At 42.4% G+C, this 21,014-nt stretch overlaps 1 protein-coding gene across 2 annotated transcripts in view; it reads right to left on the reverse strand.

Annotated features, from left to right (window-relative positions):
* Window positions 1–21,014, reverse strand: part of LOC140191463 (integrin alpha-8-like) — a 168,530-nt gene that overhangs the window by 87,523 nt on the left and 59,993 nt on the right. For both annotated transcript variants that reach the window (XM_072248899.1, XM_072248900.1), the window contains 3 exons: window positions 16,804–16,860; window positions 11,578–11,630; window positions 8,741–8,949 (listed from right to left, as the gene is read on the reverse strand). In XM_072248899.1, coding sequence (XP_072105000.1) covers window positions 8,741–8,949; window positions 11,578–11,630; window positions 16,804–16,860 — 319 coding nt within the window. The remainder of the gene's footprint in view (window positions 1–8,740; window positions 8,950–11,577; window positions 11,631–16,803; window positions 16,861–21,014) is intronic.

The following is a 21,014-nucleotide window of genomic DNA, read 5'->3' on the forward strand; positions in this document are numbered from 1 at the left end:
CATGGTAGCTTAGAGGTCAGCACAACGCTTTACAGTACCAGCAGGCCGGGTTCAATCCCCACCTCTGCCTGTAAGGAATCTGTACATTTCCTCCAGGTGCTCTGGTTTCCTCCCACAGTCCAAAGACCTACCAGTTGATAGGTTAATTGATCATTGTAAGCTGTCCTGTGATTAGGCAGGGTTAAATTGGGGGTTGCTGGGTGGAGAGGCTCAAAGGGCCAGAAGGGACTATTCTGCACTGTATCTCGATAAGTAAAATTAAATAAAGGTATGAACAAAGTCCTCTTCATCTCCCTTTCATCTATAATCCTCAGTATTGTTCGATAATCTCTGAATTTCACTTATAGCTTTTGCTTTTGAAAGAAGTGGGAGTTATGCATTTACTTGGGGCATAGAATTAGATCATTTCCAAGACTTGATCTCTGTCATATTGTAACAGGAGGAGTTCAGATGATTTGTAGGGAAGCAATTCAGAGGGCTATAATCTTATCTAGGGGATATACAATATAACATATATGACTCAATGTATAAAGACTTGTAAATAGTTTGAAAAACCAGATTGTTAATCTACTTCATACCACATGCCCTCTCATAATCTTACCCCACTCCCCAAGTCGGCTCCTGTGTAATTAGACATGGGACAATTGCATAAGACCATATGACTATAAGAGATAGGAGCAGAATTAGGCCATTTGGCCCATTGAGTCTGCTCTGCCATTTCATCATGGCTGATCCATTTTCCCTCCTAACCCCATTCTCCTGCCATCTCCCTATAATCTTTCATGCCCTGACTAATCAAGAATCTATCAACCTCTACCTTAACCATACCCAATAACTTGATCTCCACAGCCACTTGTGGCAACAAATTCCACAGATTCCCCACACTCTGGCTAAAGAAATTCATCCTCATCTCCACTCTAAATTGAAGTCCCTCTATTCTGAGGCTGCAATCTCTGGTCCTAGACTCCCCCACGCATCTCCCAAAGTTACATGGTCAGCACAACATTGTGGGCTGAAGGGCCTGTATTGTGCTGTAGATTTCTATGAAAGGAAGCATCTTCTCCACTTCCTCTCTATCTAGGCCTTTCACCATTTGATAGGTTTCAATTAGATTCTCCCCTCATTCTTCTGAATTCCAGTGAATACAGGCCCAGAGCCATCAAACGCTCCTCATACGATTATCCCTTCAGTCACAGAATCATTCTTGTGAACCTCCTCTGAACCCTATCCAACGTCAGCACGTACTTTCTCAGATAAGGGGCTACTAACTGCTCACAATACTCAAGTGAGGCCTCACCAGAGCTTCCTAAAGCCTCAGCATTGCATCCTTGTTTTTATATTCTAGTTCTTTCGAAATGAATTTTAACATTGTATTTACCACTCTTACCGCTGACTCAACCTGCAAATGAACCTTTAGGGAATCCTGCATGAGGACTCCCAAGTCCCTTTGCACCTTGGAGTTTTGAATTTTCTCTCTGTTTAGAAAAAAGGCTGCACTTTTGTCCTTTCTTACAAAGTACATGAGCAAACCATACACTTCCTAACACAGTACTCCATCTGCCACTACTTTGTCTACTCTGCTAATATGTCCAAGTCCTTCTGCAGCCTCCCTGCTTCCTCATCTTGTCAAACGCTTTCTGAAAATCCAAGTACACAACATCAACTGATTCTCCTTTGTCTATCCTGCTTTGTTATTTTCTCAAAGAATTCCTACAGATTCGTCAGGCAAAATTTTCCCTCAAGGAAACCATGCTGACTTTGGCCTATTTTATCATGCGCTTCCATGTACTCCGAAACCACAACCTTAACAATTGACTCTAAGATCTTCCCAGCCACTGAAGTCAGGCTAATTAGCCTATAATTTCCTTTCTTTTGCTTCCCTCCCCTCTTGGAGTGACATTTGTAGTTTTCCAGTCCTCCAGAACAATGCCAGAATCTAGTGATTCTTGAAAGATCATTACTAATGCCACTACAATCTCTTCAACCATTTCTTTCAGAACTCTGGGGTGTAGACCGTCTGGTCCAGGTGACCTACCTATCTTCGGACCTTTCAGTTTCTGAAGCACCTTTTCCCTCGTAACTGCAATGACACTCACTTCTGCCCCCAATACTCTCACATTTCCAGTATACTGTTAATGTCTTCCAAAGTGAAGATGGATGCAAAATACTTATTCAGTTTGTCTGCCATTTTATTTGTCCTCCCATAACTACCTCTTCAGTGTCATTTTCCAGCAGTCCGATTCCTACTCTCACCTCTTTTTGCTCTTTATATATCTGAAAAAAACTTTTGGTATCCTCTTTGATATTATTGTCTAGCTTACCTTCATATTTCATCTTTACCCTGCTTATGGATATTTAACTGACCTGTTAGTTTTTAAAAGGTTTTCTAATCCTATAACTTCCACTAATTTTCACTTTATTATATGCCCTCTCTTTTGTTTCTATGTTGTTTTTGAGTTCCCTTGCAGGCCACGGTTGCCTCATCCTCCTTTTCTTTGGGATATATCTTTCCTGCACTTTCTGAATGTCCCCCAGAAACTCCAGCCGTTGCTGTTCTGCTATCATCCCTGCTAGTGTCCCCTTCTAATCAACTTTGGCCAGCTCCTCTCTCATGCCTCTATAATTTCCTTTACTCCACTGTAATACTGATATATCTGACTTTAGCTGCTCCCTCTCAAACTGCAGGGTGAATGCGATCATAATATGGTTGCTGGTCTGTCTGTCTGTCTGTATCTTGTTTTACGGCGGTTGGCATCCAGCTTAATGGTGCCTCTGCTCCAGAATGTGCACTAGACATACATGACATACCACACACACACACACACACACACACTTCACCCTCCCATCTTTGACCATCCTAGTATCCTATTCCTGTTTATTCGTCATATTCTATAAAAAACCCCTGTTCCCCTTAAAAATGCTAAAAATACCCGGACTTGTGCTCTCTCACCCATGCCCAGCAACCCTTTTAATGTGAATTCTTGCAATCCCAACTCCCTTAATTTATTTCTCATCATCTCTCTCTGTATCCCATACTTCCTGCAACACAAAACTACATGTTCTACTGACTCCTCTTCCTGACATTCCTCACACAATCCTGTCTGGTGTTTCCCTATCATTTTCAATGTTTTGTTTAATGCACAATGCCCCAGCCTTAACCTAGTCCACACAATTTCCTCTCTTCTGTTTCCATTACCTACCCTAGTAACTGCAACACTCTTTTGTATTTGATATAAATGCCTCCCTTTCCCCTCCCTGTCCCATCTTTCTTGCCACATTCGGTTGACTTTTTCCCAGATTACACACTTAACCTCTGCTTTACTGATACTAATGTGCATTTCCACATTTTCTTTCTTTAATGCCCTCTTTGCCAACTCATCCACCCTCTCATTCCCCTTCACCCCTATATGTGCTGGAACCCATAGAAATTTTACCTGACCTCCCTGATTTGCAATTCTTGTAACTAACTGAAAGACTTCATAAAGTACATCTTGCCGACTGTTTGTCTGAAAAGACCTTAAACTTGCTAGAACTGAGGATGAATCTGAACATATCGATGCTTTGGCTTGTCTGGCTTTCTGCACCCATTGCAACGCAACCAACACCGCCAGCATCTCCACTGTAAACACCCCTAACTTATTAGATGTTCTTCTGCTGATTCCAATTTCTTTTGCTGGTATAACCACCCCAAACCCTGTCACTCCTGTTGCAGGTTCCTTCGCACCATCTGTATAAATGTGAGTATAATCACTATACTTTTCCATCACATGACAGTTAAATGCGTTTACCAAATCTGTTTTATATCTTTCTTTCCTTTTTACCTCTAACAAATGCCAGTCTATGTCAGGCCATACAAGCTTCCATGGAGCTACAATCGGATAAACTACTGAAGGACTTATCCTCAGATCAAATACTCCACATTCTTTCGCGATATCATTCCCTACCCAACTAAAGGTATCCCTCTGAAACCTCCCATTTTCCCAGCACTCCTGCAACACTCCTTTAGTAGGGTGAGAATCATTGTGCCCCTGCAAGTTAGCCCAGTAGTTTGCCATCAGTTGCATCCTTCTTAGTTCCAAAGGCATTATTCCCATTTCTACCTGTAGGGCTGACACTGGTGACGTTTTAAAAGCCCCACTGCACACTCTCAAGGCCTGAGCCTGAATCACATCCAGTTTCCTTATAAGAGACCTAGCTGCTGATCCATATACTATATTTCCATAATCCAATACAGATCTTACTAAAGCCACATACATTCTCTTCAAAGCTGAACAACTTGCTCCCCATTCCCTACCAGTCAAACATCTCATCACATTTATTACTTTTTTACATTTCTCCTCAACTTTCCTGATATGGTCTGCCCATGTTAATCGTGAATCAAATATAACTCCCAGAAATTTAAATGATGCAACCCTTTCTAATTCAACCCCATATATCCTTAACTTCTTCCCAACCTCAACCCTTTTCCTGGTAAAAAATACAGATTGAGTTTTGTCTACTGAAAATCTACATCCCCAATCATAACCCCACTCCACCACTTCATCAATTGCTTCTTGTAGTTTCCTGATTATATGGTCCATGTTCCTGCCTCTTTTCCACAAGGCCCCATCATCCACAAACAGTGACCTACCTATATCCACTGGTACCTTTGTGAAGACATCATTGATCATAATGATGAAAAGTAACGGGCTAATCACACTACCTTGAGGTGTGCCATTTTCCACTATGTACTGTTTTGATAATTCTGATCCAATCCGAACTTGAATTTTTCTACCAAACAAAAAATCTTTAATCCAATTAAAAACTCTCCCACCAACCCCCATCTTGTGCAGTTTAATTAATAATCCTTCCTTCCACATCATATCATAAGCTTTTTCAATGTCAAAGAACACTGCCACTACTGACTCTCTATTTGCCTGGGCCTTCCTTATTTCAGTCTCTAACATAATCACTGAGTCCATGGAATTCCTTCCCTTTCTAAAACCACTCTGATAACTTGCCAGCATTCCCCTTTTCTCAAGCTCATATGATAACCTTTCTGTTACCATCCTTTCCATTATCTTACATATACTTGATGTTAATGCAATTGGTCTGTAGCTAGTGGGTTTTGACAGATCCTTGCCAGGCTTCCTTATTGGAATTACTACTGCTTCTTTCCATGCACTTGGTAATCTTCCCTCTTCCCACACTGTTATAAAAATGCAGCAACTTCAAGAGCACTCCTTCTCCTAGATTTTTTAGCATCACAGAGCATATCAGATCTTTCCCTGGGGAGGTTGGTCTCGATCTCTTTATTGCTCTCACCATTTCTGCTAATGTAAATGGATCATCAATTATATCATCTGTTCCTCCCCTCCTGCTTAACACACCTGGGTGTTGGCTCATTATTCTTTCCCTTCTTCTTCTCCCTTCTTCAGACAAATTTTCTGAACTGTGTATCAGTACAAATGACTTGGCCATGACCTCAGCCTTATCCCTACTGGAGACTGCAGTTTCGTCCTCAGATATCATTACTGGATATTCCCATTCCCTTCTATCTCCTCCCATCCTCTTAATCATTCCCCATATCTCTCCCACAAGTGTTGTTCTTCCTACCTTGTCGCAAAAACTCCTCCAACTTGCCCTTTTAGCTTGACGTATAGTTCTTCTCACCACTGCCTGTGCTTTCTTGTATTGAACCAAATGCTGCATATTATGGGTTATTTTAAGTAGCCTGAATGCTCTATTTCTGTTTTTTACAGCCTGACAACATTCCTCTGTCCACCATGGTACCAGTTTTCTATTCATCCTATTTTTACTCCTGGGAATAGATCCTTCTGCTGTCATGATAATTGCTGAAGTCACCTGACTGTTTAATTCATCTACATTTCCAGAAATATCAATCTTTGTCAACCCTTCTTCACTCAACTTCTGGAACTTACCCCAATCAGCTTTTTCAAACACCCACTTTGGGATTCCGCCACCTGGTCTTACTTCAACTCTTTCACCCACTGAACACAAAACTGGGTAGTGATCACTGCCTACTGTTGAAGCAGTCCAAACTCCCCAGTTACTAATGCCAGCCAAGGTATTAGACACTAACGTAATATCTAACACTGACTCAGTTCCTGTTGTTATATCTATCCTTGTGCTGCTACCATCATTCATACACACCAAATCCCTTTCTTCCATCAAATCTTCAATTACCTTTCCATTTGGATCTGTAATCTGATCCCCCCCCCCCCCCATATTGTGCTATGAGCATTGAAATCTGCACACCACGCTACTTTATGTCTGTTTTGTCCTTGTATCTTTAATAGGCTGTCCAAATCCAACCTTTTACATGGATTGTAGTAGTTAATTATAACCACTCCCTCCCCTCTCTCCCACACTTCCACCACTATGTATTCCTGATCATCTCCTTTTTCCAGTACCCTATATGGTATACCTTGCTTGATTAACATAGCACAACCCCCTCCTCCCCCTAGATTTCTATCTTTCCTTATCATTGTATACCCATATACCACAAAGTCTAAAGTTGGTTTCAACCAAGTTTCCTGAATACACACTACATCCGGTTTTACAACCATTTCTTTAATAAAGTGCTTGAATTCCTGGCTATTGGCCAGTAAGCTCCTTGCATTCCATTGTAAAAGAATCACCATAATTAGTATTAACCAACACATGACACTTCCTGGCTTGACTGATTACTGAGGTTCTCCCTCACTTCCTCCCATGTCAGTCCTACTAACCCTAAATGGTTTACTGCTGCTTTTACCACCAGCTGAATTTTGTCACTTTTTGACTTTACCTCAGCAGTACTATTAATCACTCCTGCAATGAATGTTACTGGAGCCTTTTTGTCTACATAAATCCTGTCATTTGTTCTTTGTTGCATCTCTCGTATCCCTATTGCTCCCTGTTCATTAGGAGCATTATTCTGTTCTCTTGACATTCTTACAGCTTCTGCATAAGTGATCTTTCTTTTCACTCTTATTTCTTGAATTTTAGTCTCCCGTCTCACAACCGCACACCCACTATATGCAACATTATGAGCTCCTCCACAATTGCAGCATTTTGGTTGAACTCCTGTTCCGCACTTTCCATATTCATGATCACCCCCACATCTAGCACATCTCCTCTGCCTTTTACAGTTTTTAGCCACGTGTCCAAACCTTTGACAATTATAGCACCACAGTGGCTTTGGCACATACACCCTTACTGGGTAACTCATGAAACCCAGGAACACCTTCCTTGGCACTCTTTCTTCTTCAAATTCAATCAATACTGATTCACTTTCCTTTTTCACTCCCTCCTTTGTTGTTTTCAGTCTTTGAACATTCATTACTTTCCCTCCTTTGATATTCCTCTTTATCTCCTCCATATTTATATTCATTGGTATACCCGTAATCACTCCTTTACAACCACTATTTTGTGCTCCCACCCTCCCTGTGTATTCCACCTTGCATTTTCCTATCTCTTTTAGCTTGAGTGCTTTCTCAAGTTGTTCCTCATTCGCACATCTTACCAATAAGTTGCCATCATTAAGGACTTTTGCAAATACTATTTCCCCTATCTTATTTGTCAGAGTTGTTGTTAGCACAAACGGGTTAATTTTCTTCATATGTCCCTGAGCCTTCTCATTAAACCTAATTATGACAACACCTCCTCTCTGAGCTTGTTCATCTTCCTCACTTTCAGAGCTTTCTCCACTATCATTTCTTATTCTTTTATTCCCTTTGTCTTGGTTTTTATTCATCCGACCCCCTCACTACCTCCTCATTCCCTTTATTTTTCCCTTCACAATAATCCACGTCTCCCCAGCTGCCTACCTCTGGTCCCAAGTCTCTATCCCTCTCCTTCTCCACTTTCTTTCCCTCAACCCCGCCTCTTATCTTGTCCGCCATTACCGGACCCACATGACCCCCTCCCAGCAATTTCCGTTCCTTCCTCACTCTTTTTCCCTCAACAGGTTCCAAAACACACTCACGCATCAAGCAAAACACAGCCAGCTTCCAGTCAAGCCAACTCAGCCACCTCGAGTCAGCATCCCACGTCTAGCTCTGCTCCTCGTGGTTGCTGGTCCCTAAGGGTTCCTTTACCTTAAGGCTCCCTAATCAAATCCAATTCATTACACAATACCCAATCCAGAATAATCTTTCCCCTCGTGGACTCAACCACAAGCTGCTCTAAAAAGCCATCGGGTAGCCATTCTACAATCCACAGCTGATTATCTGTATGCAATTAATATTAATTGAAATAATTACAAGGGCATAACACAAACAAACTAAACAGCTGATGGTGAGTTTGGAATCTGAAAGGAGCACTGAACTACAGGCTTCATTATACCCACACCCAAACAAGGAATCAAGAATAAACAAAGAAATGAAATAAGGTTAAAGCCAAGGGAGATCAATGTTATAATTTCCCAGAAAATAGTCAAGTTCCAACAAGAATTACTCTCCAGCATTTCCCAGGTCTCAAATGGTCCGGGATTAAATGCAATATACTCTTTGCACTGCTGGCAGAATGCAAACCATTTGACCTGAGACCTTTGTAGATGCTACAGCTCAGTTACAGTGGGTTTGTAGGTTGAATCAGCAAATGACTCTCTTAGCTACAAGTTGGAGCAGAGAGAGAAAAATCGTTTTAAAATGTAATTTTACATTTGCATTTGGTGCACATGTCCCCTAGAACTGTAAATTTTACCTCTGTGCAAAATCTGTAAAATTTACCCACTGCTGTCTTGTGTATGTCTTACCTTTGTATCCATCATAATCCAGGTCCCCAAGGGAAGTGATGGCACTTCCAAATCTGCCATATTTGTCTGTCCCTGTTAAGGTCTGTGGTGGTTCTACGAAGACTCCAGGTTTCTCCTGTAAATAAACGTACATCTGCCCAAGCTCATGCAGTTTGCCATCCTGTCCTCGGCTCATAAACAGTGGAGCTCCAACTAAAATATCATCTCTCCTGCATAACAGACAGAGAGGTCCATAAATAGCCAGTAATAATATAACAATAAAATAAACTGAAAGGACCTGGGCCAGAATCAGAATCAGGTTTATTATCACTGGCATTTGTTGTGAAATTTGTTAACTTAGCAGCAGCAGTTCAATGCAATACATGATAATATAGAAAGAAAAAAACAAATAAATAAATTACAGTAAGTACATATATGTATATTGAATAGATTAAAAATAATGCAAAAACAGAAATAATATATATTTAAAAAGTGAGGTAGTGTTCCCAGATTCAATGTCCATTTAGGAATCGGATGGCAGAGCGAAAGAAGCTGTTCCTGAATCGCTGAGTGTGTGCCTTCAGGCTTCTGTACCTCCTACCTGATGGTAACAGTGAGAAAAGGGCATGTCCTGGGTGCTGGAGGTCCTTAATAATGAACAGTGCCTTTCTGAGACACTGCTCCTTGAAGATGTCCTGGATACTATGGAGGCTGGTACCCAAGATAGAGCTGACTAGATTTACAACTCTCTGCTGCTTCTTTCAGTCCTGTGCAGTAACCACACCGTTCCCCCACCCCCCACACACACACACACACAGATGCAGCCCATCAGAATGCTCTCCATGGTACATCTATAGAAATTTTTGAGTGTTTTTGGTAACGTACCAAATCTCCTCAAACTCCAAATGAAGTATAGCCACTGTCCTCTATCCTCCACCCTCTCTCCCCCTCCCTTCCTCTATCCCTATTTCACATCACCTCCCTCATAGTTCCGCCTCCTTCTACTACTTCGCATTGTTCTCCTGCCAATCACCTCCCTGCTTCCCCTCCCCCACCCCTTTGTCTTTAAAATTACTTTTTTTCAACTACCAGCATTCTTCAAACCCTCCCCAAAGTTCTTCCTTCAGTCCTGAGGAAGGGTTTCAGCCCGAAACGTCGACTAATCTTTTCAACTGATGCTGACTGACTTGCTGAGTTCCTCCAGCGCATTGTGAGTGTTCCTTTGACAACAGCATCTGCAGATTATTTTGTGTTTACGATAGCCACTGTCCTGCCTTCTTTATAACTGCATCAATATGTTGGGACCAGGTTAGATCCTCAGAGGTCTTGACACCCAGGAACTTGAAACTGCTCACTCTCTCCACTTCTGATCCCTCTATGAGGATTGGTATGTGTTCCTTCATCTTACCCTTCCTGGAGTCCACAATCAGCTCTTTCGTCTTACTGACATTGAGTGCCAGGTTGTTGCTGTGACACCATTCCACTAGTTGGCATATCTCACTCCTGTACATCCTTTCATCACCATCTGAGATTCTACCAACAATGGTTGTAACATCAACAAATTTATAGATGGTATTTGACTATGCCTAGCCACAAAGTCATGGGTATATAGACAGTAGAGCAGTGGGCTAAGCACACACCTCTGAGGTGCACCAGTGTTGATCGTCAGCGAGGAGGAGATATTATCGCCAATCCACACAGATTGTGGTCGTCCAGTTAGGAAGCTGAGGATCCAATTGCAGAGGGAGGGACAGAGGTTCAGGTTCTGCAACTTATTGATCAGGATTGTGGGAATGATGATGTTAAAAACTGAGCTATAGTCAATAAACAGCATCCTGACATAGGTGTTTGTGTTGTCCAGGTGGTCTAAAGCTGTGTGAAGAGCCATTGAGATTGCATCTGCCTTTGACCTATTGTGGCAATAGGCAAATTACAATGAGTCCAGGTCCTTGCAGTTCTGTAAGAACAATCTGTTCTGCTGTCAGTCTGTTTGGGTTATTGATGAAGATAAGGGATGATGAGGAATGTGTGCCATCCAATTAGGATGGTGGAATGGGGGGGGGTAGGGGGAGGGTTTTTGGTAAGGGACACTAAGGTTGGTCTTGGATCTTTTGTTCGGTATGAGAGGGCGAGAGAAGATGCTGGAGAGAACCAGTTGTAGGATACGACCCGGTGGGGAGACCCATTTGTTCGAGATGGATTGTGAGCAATGTTCAGAAGGTGGTGTGTGTATTCGTGCAGACAGAGGGCCCAGCACATTAGTGACAGACAAGGTCAAGATGAGCTGCAGTTTGTGCACGTTTGACTGTTTAATTAGAATGGGCCCTTTTTTCTTTCTTTCCATACTAATCCTTTAGTTAAGTAAGATTCATAAATATAATTCCTTTAATCATATGCAGTGTGCTGTCTGTTATTTCTTGGCACTGAGTTGTAACAGGGCTGCAAATTACTCAGCATCCACACAAACCGGGGTTTGGGCTGGGAGAGTCGTCTCATTCTCATGGGTTTGGCGGGACCGGAGTGTGTCTTCCCTGGAGTTACACAGCCAAGGAATCCAGCGGGGTTTCACATACAAGTGACTTCAACAAATGCAGGGAGCTGAACTGAGCTGTCAATCCATGGGAAATTTCAGACCATCACTGGAAAGTATCAAATAATCTCTAACATTTAATGGAAATAAATAACTTTGAATACATTATGGTAAAAGCAATATAATGGATTTATGAAAATTATCCTGATTTTAAATATGCCTGCAATATTGATCCCTTGAGCTGTTTGGAAAGGGTTCAACAATCCAGCAAATATTCACAAGCCAATAGTTGCATCTTATTTTGGAGAGAGAGTGGACGGATCCTTACCCATCACTGTTTATATCCAGGACAGTCACTGTGTAGCCAAAATACGCTGCTACCTGCAAAGCAAAACCCAGAGATGTGACGGTCAAAGAATCAGATATCAACATTGGCTAACACGTGTTCTCATTGTTAGCAGTGACAAGTTATCAGGCATACTGTTTTTACTTCCTTTGTATTGGGAAAATCCTGTAAGAAGGGGAGTGTGTAGTGTGGATATGTTAGGTGTAAATCAAGTGAATGTGCCTGAACTGACTTTGAAATGAAATGGAACAAGATGGCATTCTCAGGGAAGTCAGCTTCAGTTCATTCCTGAATCTGAGATGGCCCTGACACCAGATTTCACCACCAGACATCTCCTACAACTTATCCCTTTGTTCTAACCCTGCCATTGCCTTCTCTGCATTGGAAAACTACTTTTAATCTGTTTTTAAGTTCTTACAATTGGTTGTTGACTTGAAAAACCAACTCTTTCTCTTTACATGGATGCCGCCTGACTGACTTCGTTGTCAGAGTCATAGTCATACTTTATTGATCCCGGGGGAAATTGGTTTTCGTTACAGTTGTACCATAAATAATAAATAGTAATAAAACCATAAATAGTTAAATAGTAATATGTAAATTATGCCAGTAAATTATGAAATAAGTCCAGGACCAGCCTATTGGCTCAGGGTGTCTGACCCTCCAAGGGAGGAGTTGTAAAGTTTGATGGCCACAGGCAGGAATGACTTCCTATGACGCTCTGTGCTGCATCTCAGTGGAATGAGTCGCTGGCTGAATGTACTCCTGTGTCCACCCAGTACATTATGTAGTGGATGGGAGACATTGACCAAGATGGCATGCAACTTGGACAGCATCTTCTTTTCAGACACCACCGTCAGAGAGTCCGGATCCATCCCCACAACATCACTGGCCTTACAAATGAGTTTGTTGATTCTGCTGGTGTCTGCTACCCTCAGCCTGCTGCCCCAGCACACAACAGCAAACATGATCGCACTGGCCACCACAGACTCGTAGAACATCCTCAGCATCGTCCGGCAGATGTTAAAGGACCTCAGTCTCCTCAGGAAATAGAGACGGCTCTGACCCTTCTTGTAGACAGCCTCAGTGTTCTTTGACCAGTCCAGTTTATTGTCAATTCGTATCCCCAGGTATTTGTAATCCTCCACCATGTCCACACTGACCCCCTGGATGGAAACAGGGGTCACCGGTACCTTAGCTCTCCTCAGGTCTACCACCAGCTCCTTAGTCTTTTTCACATTAAGCTGCAGATAATTCTGCTCACACCACGTGACAAAGTTTCCTACCGTAGCCTGTACTGTCTGTGGCCTGCAGCAGTTCATGGTAAGATGCAAGCTGCCCTGCATTTCCTCTGGGCATCCACAGGGCAATCCAATCTCTACAAGAGCATATCAATTAGCTTTTATGTCCTTTATATGCATTTTGCAGATGCATTAACAATTGTCCACTTTGTTTCAGAATAAGGCTGGGCAATGGCACAGAATGAAAATATTTCTCCAGGAGTGGATTTCTCAGCCACAAGCTCTCAGTCCACACATAGGTTGCACAATTCTGTGTGGCCTGCATGGATCTGTGTTGCATTAGGTCAGTGTTCTCAGATAGGGATACCATTGCATGGTAAAAGGAAAAATTATCATGGCAACCAACAGAAACCAAATTGGCAATGGCCAGATGCTTTGTTAGAGAGCTAACAGATAACGTAGAAATATTCCTCATAAAAGAATGGAGATATCAACAAGTGAAAAGATAGAATGAATAATCTGTCAAATATCTTTAGTCATACCCACCATCCCAAAGAATGGCTAGACATCCTTAGTTGCTCTGATAAAGTTCAAAAAGAATTCACATGACCCAATTTACATCGGTGGTGCGCAGGTGGAACAGGTCAAAAGCTTTAACTTCCTCGGGGTCAATATCACAAATGACCTGACTTGGTCCAACCAAGCAGAGTCCACTGCCAAGAAGGCCCACCAGCGCCTTTACTTCCTGAGAAAGGTAAAGAAATTTGGCCTGTGCCCTAAAACCCTCACTAATTTTTATAGATGCACCATAGAAAGCACTCTTCTAGGGTGCACCACAACCTGGTATGGAAGTTGTCCTGTCCAAGACCGGAAGAAGCTGCAGAAGATCATGAACACAGTGCAGCACATCACACAAACCAATCTTCCGTCCGTGGACTCACTTTACACCGCACGCTGTCGGAGCAGTGCTGCCAGGATAATCAAGGACAGGACCCACCCAGCCAACACACTTCTCGTCCCTCTTCCCTCCGGGAGAAGGCTCAGGAGCTTGAAGACTCATACGGCCAGATTTAGGAACAGCTTCTTTCCAACTGTGATAAGACTGCTGAAAGGATCCTGACTTGTATCTGGGCCGTACCCTCCAAATATCCAGAGCTGCATCTCGGTATTTTTGCACTACCTTACTTTCCATTTTTCTATTTTCTATTTATAATTTTTAAATTTTTAATATTTACTATTGATTTGGAATCCAGAGAGCGGGAAGCGCAGAATCAAATATCGCTATGATGATTGTATGTTCTAGTATCAATTGTTTGGCGACAATAAAGTATATTTCTTAAGAAATGTCCTTGTCTTATACCTTTGATATATTTTAGAGCATAAGACCAAGGAGCAGAATTAGGCCATTTGGTCCATTTGCTCATCTATTCCGTCATGGCTGATTTATTATCCCGCTCAACCCCATTCTCCCGCCTTTACCCCATCACCTTTGACACCCAGATTAATCAAGAACCTATCAACCTCCACCTTAAATATACCCAATGGCTTGACTTGCACAGCCACCTGTGGTGAAGAACTCCACAGATTCACCACCCTCTGGCTGAATAATTTTTTCCTCATCTCTGTTCTAAATAGACCTCCCTTAGTTCCGAGGCTGTGACCTTTGGCCCTAGACTCTTCCACTATAGGAAACCTCCTCTCTATGTTCACTGTATCCAGACCTTTCAACATTCCATAGGTTTCAATAAGATCCACCCATCATTCTTCTAAACCCCAGTGAGTACAGGCACAGAGCCATCAAGCTCTCCCCATGATCTCAAATATTTCAGTCAAATTCCATCTCACCCTTCTAACGAGCTTGTGGACAGATATAAACAAAACAACCCAATTCTCAACATGGACAAGACTACAGAGATGATTGTGGAATTCAGGAAGGTGTGGGTGACCATTCCTTACTGCACATCAACGGCTCCTCTGTGGAGAGAGTCAGGAGCACCAGGTTATTGGTGTGCATATTACAGACTACCTCACCTGGTCCCTCAACACTACATCTTTAGCCAAGAGAGCACAACTGCACCTGCACTTCCTGAGGAGACTATTACCCCATTCTATCTGAGTGCCATCGAGAGTGTCCAGGCAAGCCACATCACCTCCTGGTGTGGGAATTACGATGCATCAGATCACAAGACCCTGCAATGGATAGTTGTGGTCTCTCTCCCCTCCATTCAGGATAATTTTTCAGAAGGGTTGCATACGCAGTGCCTACAGCATTGGCAAAGACCACTCCCACCCTTTCCACAATCCCTGTATGCTGTTTCATTATTGTTGTTGATGAAGCCAACCACTGTTGTGTCATCAGTGAACTTAGAGCTGGATTAGATTCAGTTAGAACTAGATTTGGCATTTCATATAAATGACTTGAATGAAGGGACTTATGGTATGTTTATTAAAATTGCTGATAGTACTAAGATAGCACTACGAATGCTCAAAAAACATAGAAATCTGAGAGTCCTGGTGAACAGTTTGCAGTGAGCAGGTGCAGTGGGTAACAGGCAAAGTTAACAGAATGTCATATAGGTATTGCGCAGGGAAATGAACACAGAAATATTGAGGGCATGCTTCCACGTGAAATCACAAATGGGATTCTATGTTGGTTTCTTACTGATGAAAGATTTTAATGCGGTTGAAACAGTTTAGGAAAGTTTAATAGACTAATAATAGGAAGGGATGATGAACGATTGGATTAGCAAGGCTTGTTAGAAGGGCGAGATGGGATTTGATTGAAATATTTGAGATCCTGAAGAGTATAGACAGGGTGGATGTGTAGAATATGTTTCCTTGTGAGGAAGGATACAGAATTAGGGGTCTCTTTTTATAAATCAGCAGTGGCTGTAAGCAGTAAATGATTTGATTTTATTTCTCTCAGAGATCACAAAATCTCTTCCTCAAAAGGCAGTAGAAGCAGAATCTTCATATATTTTAAGGCAGAGGTAGATAGCTACCTGATAGACGAGTGTGTGTAAGATCACTGCAGTAGATAGGAGGGTGGAGTTGAAGCTGCAACCATGTGAGCTATCATCTTATTCAAAGGGCTGAACGAGCTACTCCTCTCCTTCTTCATATCAGCATAGGATCAGCACTGCATGTTGCATTTGCTATCATATAGATTACAATAATCACCACACATTGAATCTTTATCTCCTAATTTTCTCCAAGTCTTCCTTGACATCCTAGCTATTTCTGACTCTTTGCCCATTCTTTGTGTATCAGAGCAGACGCCAAGCTGGCACTGTGGCACAGCTACCACAGCTGCTGCACTACAGCTTCAGTGACATGGGTTCAGTCCTGAGCTCGGGTGCTGTCTGCATGGAATTTTCATGTTCTCCCTGTGACCAGTGCAGGTCTCCTCCCACATTACAAAGGCATGCAAATGAGTTGATTAGATGTTGTAAATGTCAAGATTATTGGACATAAATGGGGTAAGCAGATTGATTACAATGCACTGAGAGCTGACATAGACTAGATGGGCTGACTGCCCCCTTCTATATTGTTATGAAATATGAAACTTGGGCCCTTTGGTTTCTGTAACAAACTATTTGTTACAGTTCCACATACAGCCACCAGAGGGAACCTTACTGCTGTTCAAAATAGTATGATTTGATCAACTGCAAAATATATTAAAGTTATAAGAACATAAGACGTAGGAGCAGAATCTGCACATTAAAAACTGTTGAAAATTTGTCTTCCACAGAAAGAAAGAACAAGTCCCAAGGTGCCTGACAATCAACAGAAGTTGTTGTGCGATGTTGGAGTTGTTGTACTGTGGGGAGACAGTCCAATCAATCCCCCAGAGTTAAATGATTAGATAATCTGGTGTTGTTAATTGCAGTGGCTAATTTATCCATATTGTCATTTTTTCAGAGCAGAAATAGTGATACTCAATGTTTCGAAACTGATTCTCATTTCTTACCTGCTCACCAATAATGCTTTTTATGGCTGTCATATTAGTAGACCACAAGATAGTCACCTGTCAAAACAAGAGAATAACTATGGTAAATGTGTGGTACACCTGCTCTGAAATTCCAGAAATCCCATCCACCGGTAGTCTAAGTCACAGAGCTTGTTTCTCATTGTGGAATTGTTGGGGGTGCATACCGGGCAAGATAAAGGGTCCTATTACTGAAATAGTTCATCAGAGGTCATCTTAATGAAGCTAAAGTAAAAGCATAGAGAGAGCATCCAACAAAGCAAAAAATACTGGTAAGATTAATTTGGGAAGCTTTTAAAAAACCTACAGAAAGCAACGAAGAATCATTGGGAGGGAAATGATGAAAGCTTTTCAAATATTTAAAAAATAAAAGAGAGATGAGAGTGGATATAGGACTGCTAGAAAATGAGGCCAGAGGAATAATAACGGGGGACAAGGAGATGGCAGCTGAACTAAATGAGCATTTTGCATCAATCTTCACTGTGGACGACACTAGCAGTGTACCAGATGTTGAAGGGTGTGAGGGAAGAGAAGTGAGTGCAGTTACTATTACAAGGGAGGTGTTCAAAAAGCTAGAAGACCTAAGGGTAAATAAGTCACCCGGACCAGATGAACTGCATCCTAAGATCCTGAAAGAGGTAGCAGTAGAGATTGTGGAGATATTAGAAATGACCTTCCAAAAATCATTGAACTCTGGCATGGTGCCAGAGGAATTGCAAATGTCACTCCACTCTTTAAGAAAGGAGGAAGGCAGCAGAAAGGAAATTATAGATCAGTTAGCCTGACCTCAGTAATTATGAAGATGTTAGAGTCAATTGTTATGGATGAGGTTATGGAGTACCTGACGACACAGAACAAGATTGGACAAAGTCAGCATGGTTTCCTTCAGGAAAAATCTTGCCTGATGAACCTATTGGAATTCTTTGAGGAGATTACAAGTAGGATAGATAAATGGGATATAGTGGATGTTGCATATTTGGATTTTCAGACTTTTGACAAGGTGCCACACATGAGACTGCTTAACAAGTTAAGAGCCCATGGTATTACAGCAAAATTACTAATATGGTTAGAGCATTGGCAGATTGGTAGGAGGCAGTGAGTGGGAATAAAAGGATCCTTTTCTGGTTGGCTGTCAGAGACTACTGGTGTTCTGCAGGGGTCAGTGTTGGGACCACTTCTTTTTATGCTGTATATAAATGATTTAGATGATGGAATAGATGGCTTTGTTGCCAAGTTTGCAGATGATATGAAGATTAGTAGAGGGGCAGGTAGTGTTGAGGAAACAGGTAGGATGCAGAAGGACTTAGACAGATTAGGAAAATGGGCAAGAAAGTGGCAAATGAAATACAATGTTGGAAAATGCATGGTCATGCACTTTGCTAGAAGAAATAAATGTGCAGACTGTTTTCTAAATGTGGAGAAAATCCAAAGATCTGAGATGCAAAGGGACCTTGGAGTTCTTGTGCAGTACCCCCTAAAGGTTAAAGGTAGAGTCAGTGGTGGGGAAGGCAAATGCCATGCTAGCATTAATTTCAAGAGGTCTAGAATACAAGGGCCAGGATGTGATGCTGAGGCCTGGTGAGGCTTCACCTTGAGTATTGTGAACAGTTCTGGACTCCTCATCTTGGAAAAGATGTGCTGGCATTGGAGAGGGTCCAAAAGAAGGTTCACAAGGATGATTCCAGAATGAAAGGTTGATCATATGAGGAATATTTGATAGCTCTGGGTCTGTACTCGCTGGAATTTAGAAGGATGAGGGGAGATCTCATTGAAACCTTTTGAATGTTGAAAGGCCTAGACAGAGTAGATGTGTAAAGGATTTTGCCTATGGGTGGGGGTATAGGGCAAGAGGGCACACCCTCTCCAATGCCAGCACATCTTTTCTTCAATAAAACAGAGATGCTGATAAATTTCTTTAGCCAGAGGGTGGTGAATTTGTGGAATTTATTTCCACAGGGAGCTGTGGAGGTCAGGTCATTGGGTGTATTTGGGTTCGGTAGGTTCTTGATTGGACACAATATCAAAGGTTATGGGGAGAAGGCTGGGGAGTGGGGCTGAGGGGAAAAAAGGATCAGCCATGATTGAATGGTGGGGCAGACTGGATGGGCCAAATGGCCTTATTCTACTCTTTTGTCTTATGATCTTATGGTCTAAAAGAAAGTATGTTCATAATAAGCTAAAAACTTCTTCTATAAAATATCTGAAGACAAATAGTCTGGTGAGTGATTCTTTCAGAGCATTTGAGGTCCAAGACATCGGCTCCCACAGCTAGGGAGAGCATAGTGTGCAGGATCTATGAGTTCTCCTCAGAGTTACCTGCAAATGGTCTCCATGTTGCTGGAACCATCCTGCTGTTAATGAATAGGTTTCAAATGCTGTAACCGTTCATGAACAGTCAACATAGAGCACATAAAACGAAACAGAAATCATAACTTATTTTTCCTGATAACTTATGTTTACCTTCTCAATGAGGAACAATGAACTCAATGCATTTAAATAAATAATCATCTCCTAGCTGTCTAAAAGAGAGGTGTTTGAATAAAGGTGAGCAGTAACAGAAACATAGAAAATAGGTTCAGGAGTAGGCCATTCGGCCCTTCGAGCCTGCACCGCCATTCAGTATGATCATGGCTGATCATCCAACTCCGAACCCTGTACCTGCCTTCTCTCCATACCCCCTGATCCTTTTAGCCACAAGGGCCATATCTAACTCCCTCTTAAATATAGCCAATAAACTGGCCTCAACTGTTTCCTGTGGCAGAGAATTCCACAGATTCACCACTCTCTGTGTGAAGAAGTTTTTCCTCATCTCGATCCTAAAAGGCTTCCCCTTTATCCTCAAACTGTGACCCCTCGTTCTGGACTTCCCCAACATCGGGAACAATCTTCCTGCATCTAGCCTGTCCAATCCCTTTAGGATTTTATACGTTTCAATCAGATCCCCCCTCAATCTTCTAAATTCCAACAAGTATAAGCCTAGTTCATCCAGTCTTTCATCATATGAAAGTCCTGCCATCCCAGGAATCAATCTGGTTCTTTCATCTTGACCAAAATCATTTTGCCTGTGTTTACTCCCCAAATAATATAAAATTATTTAAGTGCTGAGTTGAAGATTTTGTTTCTCTTTTGTTAGAGAATCTCATAGGTTCATTGATTATCAGGTTTAGTATAATTAAGATATCAACTTCCCTGTAACAGATGTGAAATGTTCAGATTTATTTTTGATCGAGGCATGACTGCGCAAACGTGTGGACATTAGCGAGTTAGACCACCTCGAAGAGTTTAAAAGGAGGACAGCTTTATAGAGCAGACATCAGAGTAGAGGGAGACAGAGTAGTAAGGCTTTGGCTCAACGGAGCTTAAGCAATAACGGGTCAAGGCCAGATAAGTTACCTGTGAAGAATAGAAACAGGAAGTATGTCTGTGAGGCCAGTGTTCTGTACTGGGTGTCAGTTGTGGGATGTTTGGGAGACTCCCAGCGTCCCAGACAGACACATCTGCACCAAGTGCATCGAGCTGCAGCTCCTTAGGGACCGTGTTAGGGAACTGGAGATGCATCTCAATGAACTTCGCCTGTTCTGGGAGAGCGAGGAGGTGATAGAGAGGAGCTACAGGCAAGTAGTCACACCGGGACCTTGGGAAACAGATAAGTGGGTAACAGTCAGGAGAGGGAAGGCCAAGAGTCAGAAACTAGAGAGTACTCCTGTGGCTGACCCCCTTAACAATAAGTACTCCTGTTTGAGTACTGTTGGGGGGGGGGTGGTGACTGCCTACCTGGGGGAAGCAACAGTGGCCGTGCCTCTGGCACAGAGTCTGGCCCTGTGGCTCAGAAGGGTAGGGAAAGGAAGAGGATGGCAGCAGTGACAGGGGACTCTATAGTTAGGGGTCAGACAGGCGATTCTGTGGATGCAGGAAAGAAACACGGATAGTAGTTTGCCTGCCAGGTGTCAGGGTCCGGGATGTTTCTGATCGCGTCCACAATATCCTGAAGTGGGAAGGTGAACAGCCAGAGGTCGTGGTACATATTGGTATCAATGACATAGGTAGGAAAAAGGAGGAGGTCCTGAAAACAGACTACTGGGAGTTAGGAAGAAAGTTGAGAAGCAGGACCTCCAAGGTAGTAATCTCACGATTACTGCCTGTGCCACGCGACAGTGAGTATAGGAATAGAGTGAGGTGGAGGATAAATGCGT

Source organism: Mobula birostris, chromosome X, assembly GCF_030028105.1.
Source record: "Mobula birostris isolate sMobBir1 chromosome X, sMobBir1.hap1, whole genome shotgun sequence".
NCBI lineage: Eukaryota > Metazoa > Chordata > Chondrichthyes > Myliobatiformes > Myliobatidae > Mobula > Mobula birostris.